Source organism: Dendronephthya gigantea, unplaced genomic scaffold, assembly GCF_004324835.1.
Source record: "Dendronephthya gigantea isolate DGI-Jeju-01 unplaced genomic scaffold, DenGig_1.0 000205F, whole genome shotgun sequence".
Lineage (NCBI taxonomy): Eukaryota > Metazoa > Cnidaria > Anthozoa > Malacalcyonacea > Nephtheidae > Dendronephthya > Dendronephthya gigantea.
This window is the reverse complement of record NW_021163215.1, coordinates 49,756-66,555: the sequence shown is the minus strand read 5'-3', so window position 1 is coordinate 66,555 and position 16,800 is coordinate 49,756. Positions and strand designations below refer to the sequence as shown.

Genomic DNA, 16,800 nt, shown 5'->3' with positions numbered 1-16,800 from the left:
ACATCTACCATTTCAAGGATTATACTGAAACTACGAGTTGTTCCTTTTCACCGCTATAACTCTTCCAGTTCTGATGATATTTTAAACTCTTCCCATTCCACATTTTATATTGTGTTTTCGAAATATTTTTTAAAAAAAATAGTTTGCAAAATTATAGTTAAATCATAGGAATCCCAATAAATATTTTTGAAATGATAAGAAAATAGTCCAGTTACGTTGCGAGTGCAGTGACGTCAGTGATCGCGAAGCATAAGATATAGTTATTGAGAAGGATGGAAACTCTTGTAATAATATAAACATACATAAGAATTTCATTTGCAAAATTTCATATCAAAACAACGAAAATCCCTCAAATAAATTATCTGAAATACATTTTAGATACTCCAACAACATTATTCCATTAAAATTATTTTAAAAAACAAATCAAAATGCACAAAAAATGTACAAAACTTTTGCCTATTTGCCGGTTTGAGCAACGGATCTATTTGTCAAGAAAATAAACAAACGACGTGTGCTTGTTAAGCATCCGGGGGGTATAGTTTAAGTTTAAGGCAAGTTGAAAAACCGGTTTAACCTTTGCAGTCTTCTTAAAGTTTCAGCCCATTTGCGTTTAAAATGTTCGCATAAAAATGGTATTTAAAAATTTTCAACAGGTATTTATACAAACCTTAAATTTTTTGTGTCTTCACGTTTTTTTCCAACTTGCCTTAAACTTTAACGTTACCCCCGGATGCTTGACAAGCACACGTCGTTTGTCAAGCACACTCGTCACATATTCTATCATTCGCAATCACTGACGTCACTGAACTCAGAACGTAACTGGACTATTTACTTAATATTTCAAAAATATTCATTGGGATTCCTATGGTTAAATTGCTGACGTTTTTCACTGAAACACAAACGTTTCGTCTTAGCCAATAAGCAAGTTGCTAATTACCAGTCTTCACACGTTCAAATTTTGCGCATGCGCACAAGTACGATGATTATTGAAAGTCCATGGAGGCTTTGCTCGCCACCAAAAAGCGTACAAAAAAAGATGGTGGATTTTCAGCTTTGCTGACGCCACATGGTCCCCTTTGCCCATGGTAATTACCACTGACATACTACGATACCACACTGTGGGGATACAAAGTCAAAAACGGGTCCATCACCCTCTCGATTTTTATGAAAATATTTTCGGTATTGTTTTCGGCATATATTTTCTACGCATTTGATATAAAAAGTCTCTTTTTCCCTGTTCAACAAGTTAAATGGAGAAGTGGTTTTTTGCTCTACATATGATGCTGTGAATGACTTAATTCAGCTATCGGGATATTAATTTTTACCTCAGGTAAGCCGGTTTTCACAACATTTTCATTTTTCGCTTTTGATATAGACAACTACCAAAGCGTCTGTTCTAGTAATACCTTTGAAATTAATGTTAAAAACGGCAAATATGCTTCAGCCTTTTTGATCAATGGTACATGACTTAGACTCTTAGTTTAATACGCTATAAAAACTATATTTTATGAAAAAGGATCAATAACTGATCTTTTGAGTTATGGCTATGTTGTTTTTTATTAGAAAACGTCTAATGAATAGAACTCATATGGGATGTGAAATTCGAAAATGTCATGCACTGGAGCTTTTACTCATATTTTATGCCAATGAGTATCTCCAGTCAAACAATTAAGATGTTCAACCTCCCAGTGAATCTAATAGTCTCTCTATTGATCCTTTTAGTCTATTTTAGATGAATTTAAAACATGATTACTGAGTGAGTGATGATACAAAATATTTCACTGTTAGCTTTCAACAGTGGTTTTTAAAAGTCTAGTATGTTATCTTGTTTGCCTTGTCAAATGCAAAGTCAATAATCATAGCTTAATAGACTTCTTGGCATCTTGCACCTTGTTGATCAAGCTACAAGCTTGATTCAAGCTTGTTAATTTGCAATGGTTTTTACTCCCCTTAGGCTCTGCCCTCTGGGTGTACTTTATTGAGTACAGTTAAACTTGGTCTGATCTCTCTTTTTTAGGATGAAGATGTTATGGAATTTGGGGAATGCTTTTTTGCAAATTAGGGGCGGCAGGAACATAATATATTATGGGGGGCTTAGCCCTACTAGCCCCCGCTGTTCCGCCGCCCCTGAACATTAAACTGTTAATTTTACCATGTTGACTTTGTAAGTCATAGATACAATTGTTATTTAAATGGAAAATAAAGTTATACAGAAATGCATTGACTGAGCAGTTTGTTTTCAATTTGCACCAACTTTTATAATTTTCTGGACAGTTTTATCCTACCCACCATTACAAGGAATATTATCATGAGGCTAATCAGGACTTGAAGGTTGATAAATTATAGACTAATGGAGGAATGAATAGGCTCAGTTGCATTTTCATTAATTCATAAGACATGTGTTTGATAGCACAACTACTACTATAATCTTCTTGGTACCATATACAATCAAATTTTTGTTATTTACCATATAGCCTTTGGCCCTTTGCTATTAAGATAATGCTATCTTGAATATCATTCCATATCAAGCAGGGAACAATTTGAATGTGCAATACTTGGGATACAGTAAGATAGGGGTAACTTATAGCTATAATGAGCTAAATGAAAATATCCTATCCGAATATGACTTGAACTACAATTACTAATAAGCCGCCCAGCATCTTGCATGAGGTTTGGCCTTTATGTTCCAAGGAAAACATAACATAACCACATATTTTCTGCCGGTAACCTTTAGTCGGCGATTGATATCCGAAAGATAATCCAAATTTCCGACAAGACTGGAAAAATAGACAAGCATTTCCAAAAATTTTTGCAGAAATGTATGAATAATGAAAATAAATAAAATAACCTGTCAGCTAATCGTATAAAAATCCTTCGTCCACAATTTTTTTTTACGTTTTAATATTTTTTTCTGGCATTGGCAAAACAGCGTCAACGACTTGTATATAACTGAAATAAACGCCTTATTGCAAGCTATTGTAGCACAAAAATAAATCAAAAATACAAAACAACAATGCTTCACAGCCAAAACAAAAATATTGATAGAAAAACAGGGGAGAATACTATTGTTTAGATAAACCAGGGAGAGCAACTGTTGTAGCGGACTCAGATTTGAACCTGGTCAGTGGTAATTACCATGGGCAAAGGGGACCATATATCGTCAGCAAAACTTCTGCGCACTGCGCAGAAGCCGAAGTCCTACATGCTTTTTGCTTCAAAAAGATGGCGGAGGCAAAGTTACTGAAATGGGAGGAGCAAAACCTCCAGGAATTATAATATAGCTCAGTGTCCATGACATAGAATTTGGGCAACTTTGGATTCCGCCATGTTCTGTCACAATACCCGGGTGTAATTAATCTCCCAGCGGAATTAGTATCCTCGCATGGCCCTCCGCACCCGTTCTGGAAAAATACACAAGCCTGATAATAGAGTTAAACAAACAACAATAGACCTTTCTTATAATGACGTCAAACGCGGAAAGTCTGATGTTACACGGAATTTGATTGGCTCCACAAAACTATCCAGCCAATGAAACTTCGTGTAACATCAGACTTTCCGCGTTTGATGAAATAGGTCTATTGCACAGATAAAGTCCGAGTTAACGAACGCTGTTAGATATATGCTCATTGAACCACCTTAACTTGTTTTTTTTGTACCTTTACCTGCTGAACAACATTCTACTCCAGCGTCTTGGAAATGCCTGCAATCATTTTCTCCCCATCCTTTATGAGAACAGCTTATCAAATTTTGCTCCATTCCTTTGCATCCAACCTCGTCTAACCATATCCGTCCAGAACCATGAGGAACCTTCCCTCCGCGAAGAGCTCTAACGGCACCTTGATAACCAAGTTGACGACAAACAACTTCAGCATCTTTGAAATCCCATCCATAATCACAGATTGTTCCCCATTGTCCATTGAAGAACACTTCAACACGTCCTGTTCCATTTTTATTTAAAGATCCTTGTAACCGCAGCTTTATATCAGCTGGAATATTTAAAATATCTAAATAAAGCTTGTGTGAGTTATGCTGATGCTTTAAATAGTGGAATTAGAATAAAGCGTTAACCGTAAAGTGATAACTGAAACTAATATCACGAAAATTACTTAAATTTAATGCGACCGACCAACCGACTGACTTACTGACTCGTTTGAAATTTTGCCACAAATCACAATACTGAAAATGAGACGCCAAAGCCGAGCTTGCGACATTGCGTGACAGCAAATAAGAAAGATTAAAAACTCCTATTAAGGCTATTATGTTCGCAATGAGACAATTTAGCAAATTTTCTATTAGCGCCAAGTAAGGTAACATATTCTTTCCTGTAAGCAAGCAGAAATTGTAGCTAATACACGCCCAAGTTCATACGAAATATTTGATTACGATAAAAATCAAGCGCCTGTGTTCCAAAAGCTTACTCACACTCACACTCACACTCATTAAGTGTGACATGCAAATTTTATTTTTACTGGTCATTGAAAAAGTTTTTTCTTAACCGCTGCAAACATTCAAGGTTAAACACTGAGAATCAAGCTTTTATTCGACTGAAAATGCCTCTATCGAAACCCTATGATAAGATTAAGATTCGCTACTCAATGAGTTTAAGTGAGATTTTACAATACAGGCGATAGTCATTGACTCGTAAGTCCTGATAATAGAGTTACACAGACAATTGCACAGATTAAATCCGAGTTAACAGACGCTGTTGAACCTCTGGTATAAATGTCGTTAAGTCGTCCACCAAATTCAACCCATTTTCAAAGATTTATTAGGACAAGTTTTTGAAAATTGTGTCAGAACTGCCGAAAAAAATCACTTTTAAATGAGAAATCGGAAAACATTAGCGTTTTTCAGATATATGCTCACAGAGCCACCTTGACATGCTTATTTTTTTACCTTTACCTGCTGAAATACATTCTACTCCAGCGTCTTCGGAATGCCTGCAATCATGTTCTCCCCATCCTCTATGAGAACAACTTATCAAATTTTGCTCAAACCCTTTGCATTCAACCTTGTCTAACCATATCCGTCCAGAACCATTAGGAACCTGACCTCCCCAAAGAGCTCTAACAGCATCTTGATAACCAAGTTGCCGACAAACAACTCTAGCATCTTTGAAATCCCATCCATGATCACAGATTGTTCCCCATTGTCCATTGAAGAACACTTCAACACGTCCTGTTCCATTTTTACTTAAAGATCCTTGTAACCTCAACATTATATTAGCTGGAATATATAAAGTGAAGCGTAAGCTGATGCTTTTAATAGTGGAATTAATTGTAAAGTGAAACTAATATCACGAGAGTTTCTGATTTCATTTCTCAGGCCCGTGCGTTCTATTGTTTTTTTAATGCACAAACTGACCGAGCGACCGAGCGAGGAACCTATTAGTGCCAAATAATATAACAAATTTTTTTTCTTGCGGTCCGAATTCATATTTTAGCGTTTCCTGCAATCTGATTGGCTACGCGAGCGGTCCGTATGAGGCCGTACGGACCGCGTGACGTTTAAAAAGCACAGAGCAAACGCTAAAATATGAATTCGGACCGCAAGAAAAAAAATAAATCTATTATTTACCAGTTTAATCGGTCTGTATTTGGGGAATATTTCCCTCGGTCTCAAAAAGTCCCTCGGCTTGCGGCCTTGGGCTGTTTTTGAGACCTTGGGAAATATTTCCCTATGCGGACCTCCAATCTGGTAAAAAACATATATTTATTAGCTGCTGTAAGCAAGCAGAAATTGTAGCTAATACACGCCCAAGTTCATACAAAATGTTTGATCACAATAGAAATCATAGTCATTAACTAGTACTTTGCCTGATTAAGAGCATTAAATTACACATGCCTGATAAAAGAGTTACAAAGACAATAGACCTTTCTTATAATGACGTCAAACGCAGAAAGTCTGATGTTACACGGAATTTAATTGCCTCTACAAAACCATCGAGCCAATCAAACTTCGTGTCACACCAGACTTTCCGCGTTTGACGTCATTATGAAATAGGTCTAATACACAGATAATGTCCGAGTTAACGAACGGTATTAGATATACATCATTAAGCCACCTTAACATGTTATTACTCTTTTTACCTTTACCTGCTGAAATACATTCTACTCCAGCGTCTTCGTAATGACTGCAATCATGTTCTCCCCATCCTCTATGAGAACAACTTATCAAATTTTGCTCAATTCCTTTGCATTCAACCTTGTCTAACCATATCCGTTCAGAACCATGCGGAACCTGACCTCCGTGAAGAGCTCTAACAGCATCTTTATAACCAAGTTGACGACAAACAACTCTAGCATCTTTAAAATCCCATTCATGACCACAGATTGTTCCCCATTGCCCATTGAAGAACACTTCAACACGTCCTGTTCCATTTTTACTTAAAGATCCTTGTAACCTCAACATTATATTAGCTGGAATATATAAAGTGAAGCGTAAGCTGATGCTTTTAATAGTGGAATTAATTGTAAAGTGAAACTAATATCACGAGAGTTTCTGATTTCGTTTCTGAGGCCCGTGCGTTCTATTGTTTTTTTAATGCACAAACTGACCGAGCGACCGAGCGAGGAACCTATTAGTGCCAAATAATATAACTTTTTTTTTTCTTGCGGTCCGAATTCATATTTTAGCGTTTCCTGCAATCTGATTGGCTACGCGAGCGGTCCGTATGAGGCCGTGTGGACCGCGTGACGTTTAAAAGCACAGAGCAAACGCTAAAATATGAATTTGGACCGCAAGAAAAAAAATAAATCTATTATTTACCAGTTTAATTGGTCTGTATTTGGGGAATATTTCCCTCGGTCTCAAAAAGTCCCTCGGCCTGCGGCCTTGGGCTGTTTTTGAGACCTTGGGAAATATTTCCCTAAGCGGACCTCCAATCTGGTAAAAAAACATGCTGTAAGCAAGCAGAAATTGTAGCTAATACACGCCCAAGTTCATACAAAATGTTTGATCACAATAGAAATCATAGTCATTAACTAGTACTTTGCCTGATTAAAAGCATTAAATTACACATGCCTGATAAAAGAGTTACAAAGACAATAGACCTTTCTTATAATGACGTCAAACGCAGAAAGTCTGATGTTACACGGAATTTAATTGCCTCTACAAAACCATCGAGCCAATCAAACTTCGTGTCACACCAGACTTTCCGCGTTTGACGTCATTATGAAATAGGTCTAATACACAGATAATGTCCGAGTTAACGAACGGTATTAGATATACATCATTAAGCCACCTTAACATGTTATTATTTTTTGTATCTTTACCTGTTGAAACACATTCTACTCCAGCGTCTTCGTCATGATTGCAATCATGTTCTCCCCAACCTTTATGAGAACAACTTATCAAATTTTCCTCCATTCCTTTGCATCCAACCTCGTCTAACCATATCCGTCCAGAACCATCTGGAACCTGACCTCCCTGAAGAGCTCTAACAGCATCTTGATAACCAAGTTGACGACAAACAACTCTAGCATCTTTGAAATCCCATCCATCATCACAGATTGTACCCCAATGTCCATTGAAGAACACTTCAACACGTCCTGTTCCCCATTGTCCATTGAGGAACACTTTAACACGACCTGTTCCATTTTTACTTAAAGATCCTTGCAACCTCAGCGTTTTATTCTCTAGAATATTTCAGGTGAGGCTTATGCTGATGCTTTGAATGGAGTTAATAGTAAAGTGAAACTAATATAACGAAAATTTAAGATTTCGGTTCTCAGGACCGTAGGTTTCCACTGTTTTTAATGCACATCTCCAAGTGAAAAATTTAATTCGAACTCTATTATACCGACACTGTTCAACACAATTAAAGCTTGGCATTTGTATACTTTGCACGCTTGTATTTCGGGTTTTAGGTTTAGGCGTTTGAGGTTTATAGAATTCAACCTTTTTTCAACTAGCTATATATCAACCATGCGAAATACAGGTTACCCTATAGCATTCAGTACAAGTTCTAGTTAAGTAATATAAAACGATTAGAAATATTTTAATAGTGAAGAGCATACCTGTGACACCAATTCTTACATGACATTGGATGCCAAATGTTTGATGCTTGTTGCTGTAGGTGTAATTGTAGTACCGCGTGTAATTACCAATAGAAAAAAAAACAATAAGTTTCGGATTGACGGGATGTGGTGTTGCCGGGCATCTAGGTTTAGGTTCTGTCCAACTGACGAAGATCTTGTCCTGGCCCTCTTCAACTTTAGAATTTACTGTTTGTGGGCATGGGCAATCACAAGCTAAATTGCAAAATAAGCTATTTTGAATTTATTCTAGTTGCCTTTTGTTTATTCTATTGCCTTTGCGGACCAAAAAGACAAAAGAAAGTGCAATTAGGATGTCGAAAACCTCGCAAGTATATACGAAATATCAAAGAACAGAAATAATTAGTGTAACCGCTGGCTTAATTACCAGTGAATCGGCGATGGAACAAGACGCTTTTCCGATCTGTAAAAGGATTTTTAGCATTTTAGCTTATATGACCCAAGCAACGTATTCAAGCAACGTATTACTGTTCCTTGTTGTAATATTTAGCTTAAAAATATTCATATTTGTAACTACATTATGTAGTTTTACGCCAAGTTTTGGGGATTAAAATTGCGACTAAATTGTACGAAATTTGCCAGGTCAACAGCGGATTATTCTCCATAAGGTTTGTCAGCGATTAACGAAAATTTCCCGGTCAAGTGCGGCGTGTACTATTCCGAATTTGCTGTCCGAAAGCTACAATTACTTACCGACAACAGTGAAGTTAACAAAACACTTGAATTCTATAGTCTTGTTATTGCGTTTGTACGAGTAGGGATAAGTGATCACGTGCTTGCCCAGCGAGAAATTTGCCGGAGACCTGACGTCAGGTGGATGAACTTGGCCTCTCTCATAGTCAGAGCACGTGACTTCTGGTAATGACCAATGGACCAGCCCTTCGATTTCATTAGGTTTAGCATATGCAATAAACTCATAGTTACCACCATCTCTGCATTCACATCCTCCTTCAAGTAAAAAGTGTTTACTCTAAATTTGCTGAACATGCAGAGTCGCGAAAGAGGGGGCAGCATTTGCACCAAAATTTTTTGATAAATGGAAAGACTACCAACATCTACCACAAGGCAGTAGTGCAACTGAGAACACCAATTGGTGCGTTATCTAGCACCTTAAACTCAGCTTAGTGCTTGTGTTCTTAAGCACAGCAGCTTAGTTATTTAGCTTTGTGCTCCATGGTTATATCCGTTCATGTTTTAGGCGGTATATGGCACCAAATTCTTTAAACAGCAACAATGACTAATGATAAAATCCGTAAATTATTTTATTATTATTTTAAAAACACAAGATCAGTAATATTACAGGTTGTAGATGTGTAGTTATTATTTTTAGGTTACACTTCGAAGAGTTTTTTAATATGTTCCAACATATCACATGACATGGTGCATGCATTTGGTTAAATATTTCAGATTTATTATTTCTTGTATGCTCTTCCATTCATAAGTGAAAACCGGGTCTCGTTTTTTCAATTCAACTAGGGCATGGAAATTGGGAAATGATTGAACTATAATATTTTAAAGAAGTTTTATCTTTGCACGATACAAGTGCACCAGCGTTCGTAGTTTTCCAGTTGATGATAAAATTGCATTTATTGCATTTATTATAATATCAACCAAAAACTCAAGACTATGAGTAAGTATGGTCGAACACAATAGAATGGAGTGGGGTGGAATGGAATAGAAGGGAAGGGAATGGGATGAGATGGGATGAGATGGGATTGGGAGAGGGATGGGATAGAATGGGATGGGGTGGCTTGAAATGAAATAGAATTTAAATGAAATTGTTTATTTTTCACCTTGCCTGCATGATGTGTATTATGACCTTTACCTTTGACACACATACACGTACCAGGTAAAGTGCAGGAAGCATCAACTGTTTCATTCACAACTTTGTCCAACTCGTCCAACTTTAATTCGAATATTCGCTCTGGTGACAACCAGCCATTAATATATAGTTTCAACTTTTTGAACTCATTTCCAACAGCCAGGCGGACAATAGTGACATTTTTCTTGCTAAGTATTGTGGTATATTCATCGACAAGCCTCGTTTGATTTTCTGCAGATTCATGTGCGCTGCTGGTTAAGAACAAAATAACTAGGCGTCTTCTACGTCCGGACGGAAATTTTTAGGACTTGTCCCGTTAAACGGCTATGAAAAAATTGAATAATTACTAGTATAATCGTTTGATTGTCGAAAAATACGTAGTGATTGAGTAAATGAATTATATATATATATTCATTTATATATATATATAGCAAGGAAATTCCCTTTCATTTTGGAATGCTGGTTATATTATGTGAAATGATATCTGATTTTTTTTTCTGAGGTTCTGGCTTCTGATTTGCTAATTTTCTTTTTGAGATCAGCTGGTAACATAAATTACAAATTAATAAAATTAACCAAAGTATTTGCCTTTTGTAATATCATAGACTGGGGTAGTTACATCGGGTAAAACATCTCACTTACATTTTTTACCATACTTTTGGACGCCGTATCGCCGCTCGGATTATTTTCAAAGCCAATTCTATCCAGCCACTGCATCAACAATGTTTTGTTCTTAATTTCGCCAACCTCCAATAATTCTCTAGTTCGGTTGTCGCTTGAGAAGGAAGCAAAACCAAGATGAGTGCCTTGTTCTTCCACGCGCAGCTTTTCACTTTTGATAAATTTCTTTAGAAATTCTTTCACATCATCGATGTACGTAGAGTTAACATAATTCGAAATGTCCCAGAGAACAAGGATATCTTTTTTACAGTCTAGAACGAAAAAGAATACAGAAATAATAGAAAGCATACATAATAATAAAAATAGACAAACTTTAAAGGTATATAGATTACAGTCGGTAATGTGCATATTGCATCATTATATCTTTCAAAATATCCCGTACTGTCAGAATATTATTGTCAGAATATTATCAGAATATTACTTTAGTTCACTATATTCATAAATGAGTAAAAGATAGTTTATGCTCAAATAATTTAAGTGAAAAACATCCAAAATTTGAGCAATTTCTAAACGATGGAGCCCCCAAACACAACCGAAGAATTGCAGAAGCCGCTGTAGACTGTCGTTGAAGTTCTTTCAAAGCGAAAATTTGTCAACATGGGCTTTGGCATCATACTTGTTCTCGTCTTGGTAAAAATTACCGCATACTGATATTTTTATGATAATTATTGATATGATTATGATATTTTTATCTTCTTGATAAGTATTGTGCGTAAAGTTTTTAGTCTTTTTTTCACGATTTAAAAGCGACGAAAAACGGAAAGAAGAATTTACACAAAATACTTTTTCAATTATTACAAGCCGCCCATGAAAGAAACAGATATCATGCAGGAAGCGATAAGTATAGTACCGTATTCCAGGCTTACGCGTATTCCAGGAAGCTGGCCGAAAGCGTATAGCGTCTATGTAAACGTCTGTAAAATGATATATCGCATATGACTAGTAATCAGAAGTTATCTTCAAAAAAGAGAAAACTTCAAAAGTGCGCAATGCGAACTAAACTACGAACTTGTGAAAGATTTATTGTTTTGTGTTGGTTGCACCTGCAAACGTTTCAAAAAGACTGGCGAATCAGATGATATTGAACTTGATAGCTGGTAATGTATAACATTAATAAATACATTTACAATAGTGATAATGATCTTTGCAGTTTACCTCTTATATTTCCATTTCTCTTAGCTATTTCTTCTTTTCCTAAACATGGAATATAAAACTTGTTAATCGTATCATATTATGATCTAACAATTTTATCACATAGGTAGAAAGAGCGTCACAATATTAATAATATGGTTTTGATGTTTCGTTGAGAAATGTTGTAAGCTAAATAAAATTAGGCGTGAGAAGTTTGATTTGATTAAAAGTACGCCGCAGGCAACGTTGATGCTGTTTTTGAGAAACTGAAAGGTATTAATTTTGGACCAATAATAAAAAAGTATGTAAATTTTCTAAATTTCCAGGTCTATACCTTTAACAATTCTAAAGCGTCGTGTAATTTGGGTCCGTCAAGTATAATTTCTGAGCAAAAGACAAATTATGGAATAACAAATTGAATTAATAGAATGCTTAATTTCCCTCTTCTCGACAATTTCCCTCTTTGGACAAGGTACCAGTGCTCCCTCCTTTTTTTTGGCGAGCTATGAAAAAAACCGATGCATAGATGCCACGATAATAACAATAAAGATATCCAGATGAATTATCTGTGTCTTGGTTATCTATGCTGTGTCCTGGTCTTTTGCTTTCGCTATTCGTCACCGCCAAAAGTGCTATACGCCTATGATTACACTTACCACTGGAATTGCAAGAACGAACATAGACTAAGATGGCACATGAAACTGTCTTTCCTCCATACAGTATAAAGTTATACTTGATGTTATTTAAACCGGCAGGAAACGGCTGCGGTGATTTTACGTTTGGTTCCACTTTGTAAAGATTAATCTTGAATTTATGCGAGCAAGTTATCATTGGCTTCGCCCATGACACTGGGTCTGACATTTTGCTCCTCGTAATGCGGTCTATTCTTCGCTCTTGAAAATGACAAATGCAATTGCCTCCTAATAAGAGAACATTGAAAGTCTTAGCCGGAACCTGTCGACGAAGTACGCAACATATATTCCATTTTGGAATAGGTATACCATGCCGAACTACTTTAACAAAAGAGAATACCTCTACTGCTAAAATATTTTTCCGCAGCTCAAATTGAAGATTGATTTGATTTCGAGTAATTTTTGAACATACAATCTCACATTTTAAATACTGCCACGATGTAGGGAGAGCACTTGGCACCATCAACAATGGTTTCGACAGCTCGTTGCTGGGTCTTTGTACCTCACACATTCTTTTTTACGAAATACGATTTTAAGAAAATTTCGGTATATCCGCAAAAAACAACTTCGCCAGTAGATCGGTAATTTGGGGGTATTTATGCAATTTACCGTGCCAACTTCTGCTTATTTTGAAACAACTGGATGGTGAAGAACAAGAATATTGAATATCTTCCTCTCCAAAGTTAAAAATTTGGCAGCATTAACCCTGCATGGATTAACTCAAATTTTTACATCAGTTTTTTTAATCGCTCGCTTATGCAGTTGAACATGTTCCCATAAATATTTTGTGGATAAATATATATAGAAGTCTCATTTTGCAAAGTCTTGAAACGAGCAGCAGTGCAGAACCAAAAAAACCAAAGTCGAGGAAAATTTAACCCAGGGTTAGTCCTAACCTAGCTTTGGAGCTCGGTCTGTTTAAAAAGACCTCGGTCCGATATTTCTCGATAAAGACCTCGCCGTGGTTAATAAGAAGTTATTACTGCATGTCATTCGGTTTTACAAAAACATCGCAAACATTTCACTCGCTTCTCACTTACAAAAATCTGCTAATATGCGTAATGGAAAAGCAATCATCCGTCATTAAGCTTCTTTTCGGATGAATAAGCAGCCCAACAATCAGACTGCATGGACATTTATTAACTTTGACATATAATTACTATACGTTTAATCCGCCAATGCCTGCATGCATGACAACGTTATATAGTATACTGAACTTTCGAATCAAAATATAAACAATGATATGGTTCTTAATTACCAACAATAGGACACAACTTTATGTAGTTTTCGTATCTCCCTTCAAGATACTCCGCTGTCCTCTTACAACAATGTGACATATTGATAATATCATCATTTAAACACTCTTTTTCCCATTGCTCTCTGTCATCAACGAATTCAGACCATCCATTTGTACAAAATTTTGACTCATCCTCTCCAAAAACGAGATTTGCAGCAAAGTAAAACAATATAACTGTCTGCAAAACTTCTTTACAGTTGCCGAATATGATTGGCTTTCGTTCGTTTCGTTTATTCCCCATCCTGCGAAGATTTATAGATCTTTCAACTTTTGAAAGTAAGTCCTGCAGTGAAAGGAGCTGGATGTATCGAGGGTAAAGGGAAATCTGCCAGGCAAGACGGAATATATATAATATTATTCATTATATAATATGCAGTGTTTTTTTTGAGGAATCTGTCATTTTCAGTGAAAATCGATAATAAAACATGTGCGATTATTCATGATAATAACACATATGGGTTTATCGTGTTTGATCATTCTCAATACTCGACATAAATTCCATATTTCTGCGCATGACGCATCCATGTATTATATTCTCTATTTATTATATGTATTTTAGCTGAAACACTCGTAGAACTCGTACGCCAGGACATACGGGGTACGGTGCGTATATTTTCCGTATGTCACGTTTAGGAGTGATATAACGAGCTTCAAAATTTTCCAGCCATTTTTTTGGTTGTTGTTGTGAAAATACAAAAGGTCTTTGGTTCGTTTAAAAAACGAAAAAGTAAAAAGACATCTTTAGATAAGTAAAATTTATTCTACTTTTATTTCAATGCTATATATTATTTAGAAAACACTCACATTGATCATCGTCTTTCACGGCTTATTTTCTTGTAGTCTTTGTACGTATTTTTTTCTTAATTTTATCCATATAATAAACAGAATATTGCACGGTCCTCTCGAAGATATGGATTCTATGTTCAAGTGGCAAAAAGGCGCGAGTGCCTTAAAGGTGCGAGTAACAATGCCTACTAGTCAGAGGGGGTGAAACACTGAATGAGATCTATTATGTCTTCCAACTTCTTTTTTCGCCAAATCTATCGGGACAGAATTTGAGCCTACCTCTAAATTGTGGTCGAACTGCTCGGGAACTACCTCTATATTGACGGTGTTCTTTAATCGAATCAGCTGGAAATCAAATGCAACTGGATGTATGTGACATTTTGATAATACATGATAAGAATCTTAATTTCAAGAATTCCAAACTCTAATTGACTGAATTATAGTTACGTTACAAAAGAAATTGATCATGCAGAATATGAATATACAAATATGCCCACTCTCCCAATTGTGGCGCTTTGGTGCCAATCATGTTGCCACTGTAGAAAATTAGAATACGCGAAAAATACATTCAAGTTTGAGGAGAGAGACACATGAAGGACAGGGCACTAGACTAATGGATTGTCTTTGTTAAGTAAATGGAGCTTGTTGAGTACGTAGACACGCACGCAATTGACAATATAATTGTCGGACACGTATTGCATGAACTTCAAGATAAAGAAATAACTAAATACTAAATATATATATATATATATATATATATATATATATATATATATATATATATATATATATATACATTCAGTTTATATTCAGTTTTGCTGTTCGGAGATATTATTATGCAACCTATGCAATTGGGGCAACCTATGCAATTGGGGCAACCTCGCACCCAAGGATTTCGATTGATGATTTTGGATCAAACAAGCTGCAAACATATGCCACTGGATGATATTTTAATAATAAACGTTTTGAAATCCTAGCAATTTTTGTTGATTTCATACACACGCAAAAGCACGTCTACGGCAGATTAGTTGTTCTGTTAATTTGTCATCAGGATGACCCAATGGACTTGTTACGCATGCGCACATAAATTATTAATCTTTTAAGCCTAAATTTGAGAAATAACAAATGCCTAAAATAGACAAAACACTTCTCGACGTTTCGACCTAAGGGCCTTCGTCAGGAGAGTCAGTAGTTAGATTAACTCTCCCGACGAAGGTGCTCAGGTCGATACGTCGAGAAGTGTTTTGTCTATTTTAGGCAGTTGTTATACCACATCTGATGCTAAGTTAAATTTGAGGAACATTCATATTCAGTCACTCTTTTTACATAAATACCTGTGTAGCAATCTTGAAAATAAACTTTGGAAGCTTTAGACTTCAGCAAATGACTATTTTAAATATGCTTAGATCTTCCTGAGTCCAACGAAGAAACACGGTTTTCAAAGAATTGAGACCAAGCTTCCCAGCTGTTCTCTCGTGTCGTCTCCTTAGTTTGATGTGTTAAATGAGTGGTATGACGTTGTGATATTAGATATAAGGCGGGGCTTGGTAGGACGGAACGGGTTCTCCGCTTTTCATTTCCATGCAGGTAGCCTATAAGTAGGGGGGGGCGAATATTGCCATAAAACATTTCACATAAAACAATTGTATCAAAGTCAGCTGTAAATTTATAAGCTTTAGTCGAAGCCATAAGTGGGGTGTACAATGAATGAAACTATGTTCAACAGTGAATGGATCGATCTTTTTCAAATTTTCTTAGTATATAGTAGCGACAATACAGAATAAACATTTCTGTTGGGCGATGAAACATAAAGTTATCCTATCTTTTGACCAATCAAGTCTGACTTTGTAATTTGAACAATTTTGGTTAATCAATTAAACAGGAATTCACTATTCAGGTGTTTCGGGATAGGATTGCAATTCATGAACTCAGCGTGCACATTATGTGAAACAGACGCAATATATATACATAAGATACATGAGGGTTGTTTCCCGTTGTGTCTCCAAGCGATAAATGATTATAATTCTTAAAAGTAAACTAATTGTAATAAAAGTATTTGACAAATTGAAGTTCGAAAACGAAAACGAAAATTTAGTTCGAAACTAGGCCCGCACCAGGCCGAGGCTCAACTTTTAATAGCAATTCAAACAAAGAAGTTTAAAAAACTATCATTCCTTAATTGTATCCAGTAATTGCATTAATGAAATTCCTAAATTCTAGTATCACTTCTGTTTTGTTACGCACTAATGGGTTGTGTACGCGTTTGTATAAGTCATAAACAGTGGCTATGACAAGTTGTGATGCCGGGTTAAAATGAATAGGGAGGTCGACATT

General features: G+C 36.1%; 2 protein-coding genes across 2 annotated transcripts; both read right to left on the bottom strand.

Annotated features, from left to right (window-relative positions):
- Positions 1–3,677: 3,677 nt before the first annotated feature.
- Positions 3,678–8,239, bottom strand: LOC114539536 (scavenger receptor cysteine-rich domain superfamily protein-like). Its single transcript, XM_028560171.1, has 7 exons — positions 8,227–8,239; positions 7,590–7,637; positions 7,275–7,550; positions 6,096–6,419; positions 4,903–5,226; positions 3,772–3,986; positions 3,678–3,722 (listed from the first exon to the last, which is right to left on the bottom strand). The coding sequence occupies exons 1-7, from the start codon at positions 8,237–8,239 to the stop codon at positions 3,678–3,680; spliced, it is 1,245 nt and encodes a 414-aa protein (XP_028415972.1).
- Positions 8,240–10,727: 2,488 nt separating this feature from the next.
- On the bottom strand, positions 10,728–13,841 carry LOC114539535. The gene is made up of 5 exons (XM_028560170.1): positions 13,642–13,841; positions 12,348–12,611; positions 11,716–11,754; positions 10,792–10,811; positions 10,728–10,736 (listed from the first exon to the last, which is right to left on the bottom strand). Exons 1-5 carry the CDS (start codon positions 13,718–13,720, stop codon positions 10,728–10,730), a joined length of 411 nt encoding a protein of 136 aa, XP_028415971.1. The 5' UTR covers positions 13,721–13,841.
- Positions 13,842–16,800: the final 2,959 nt, after the last annotated feature.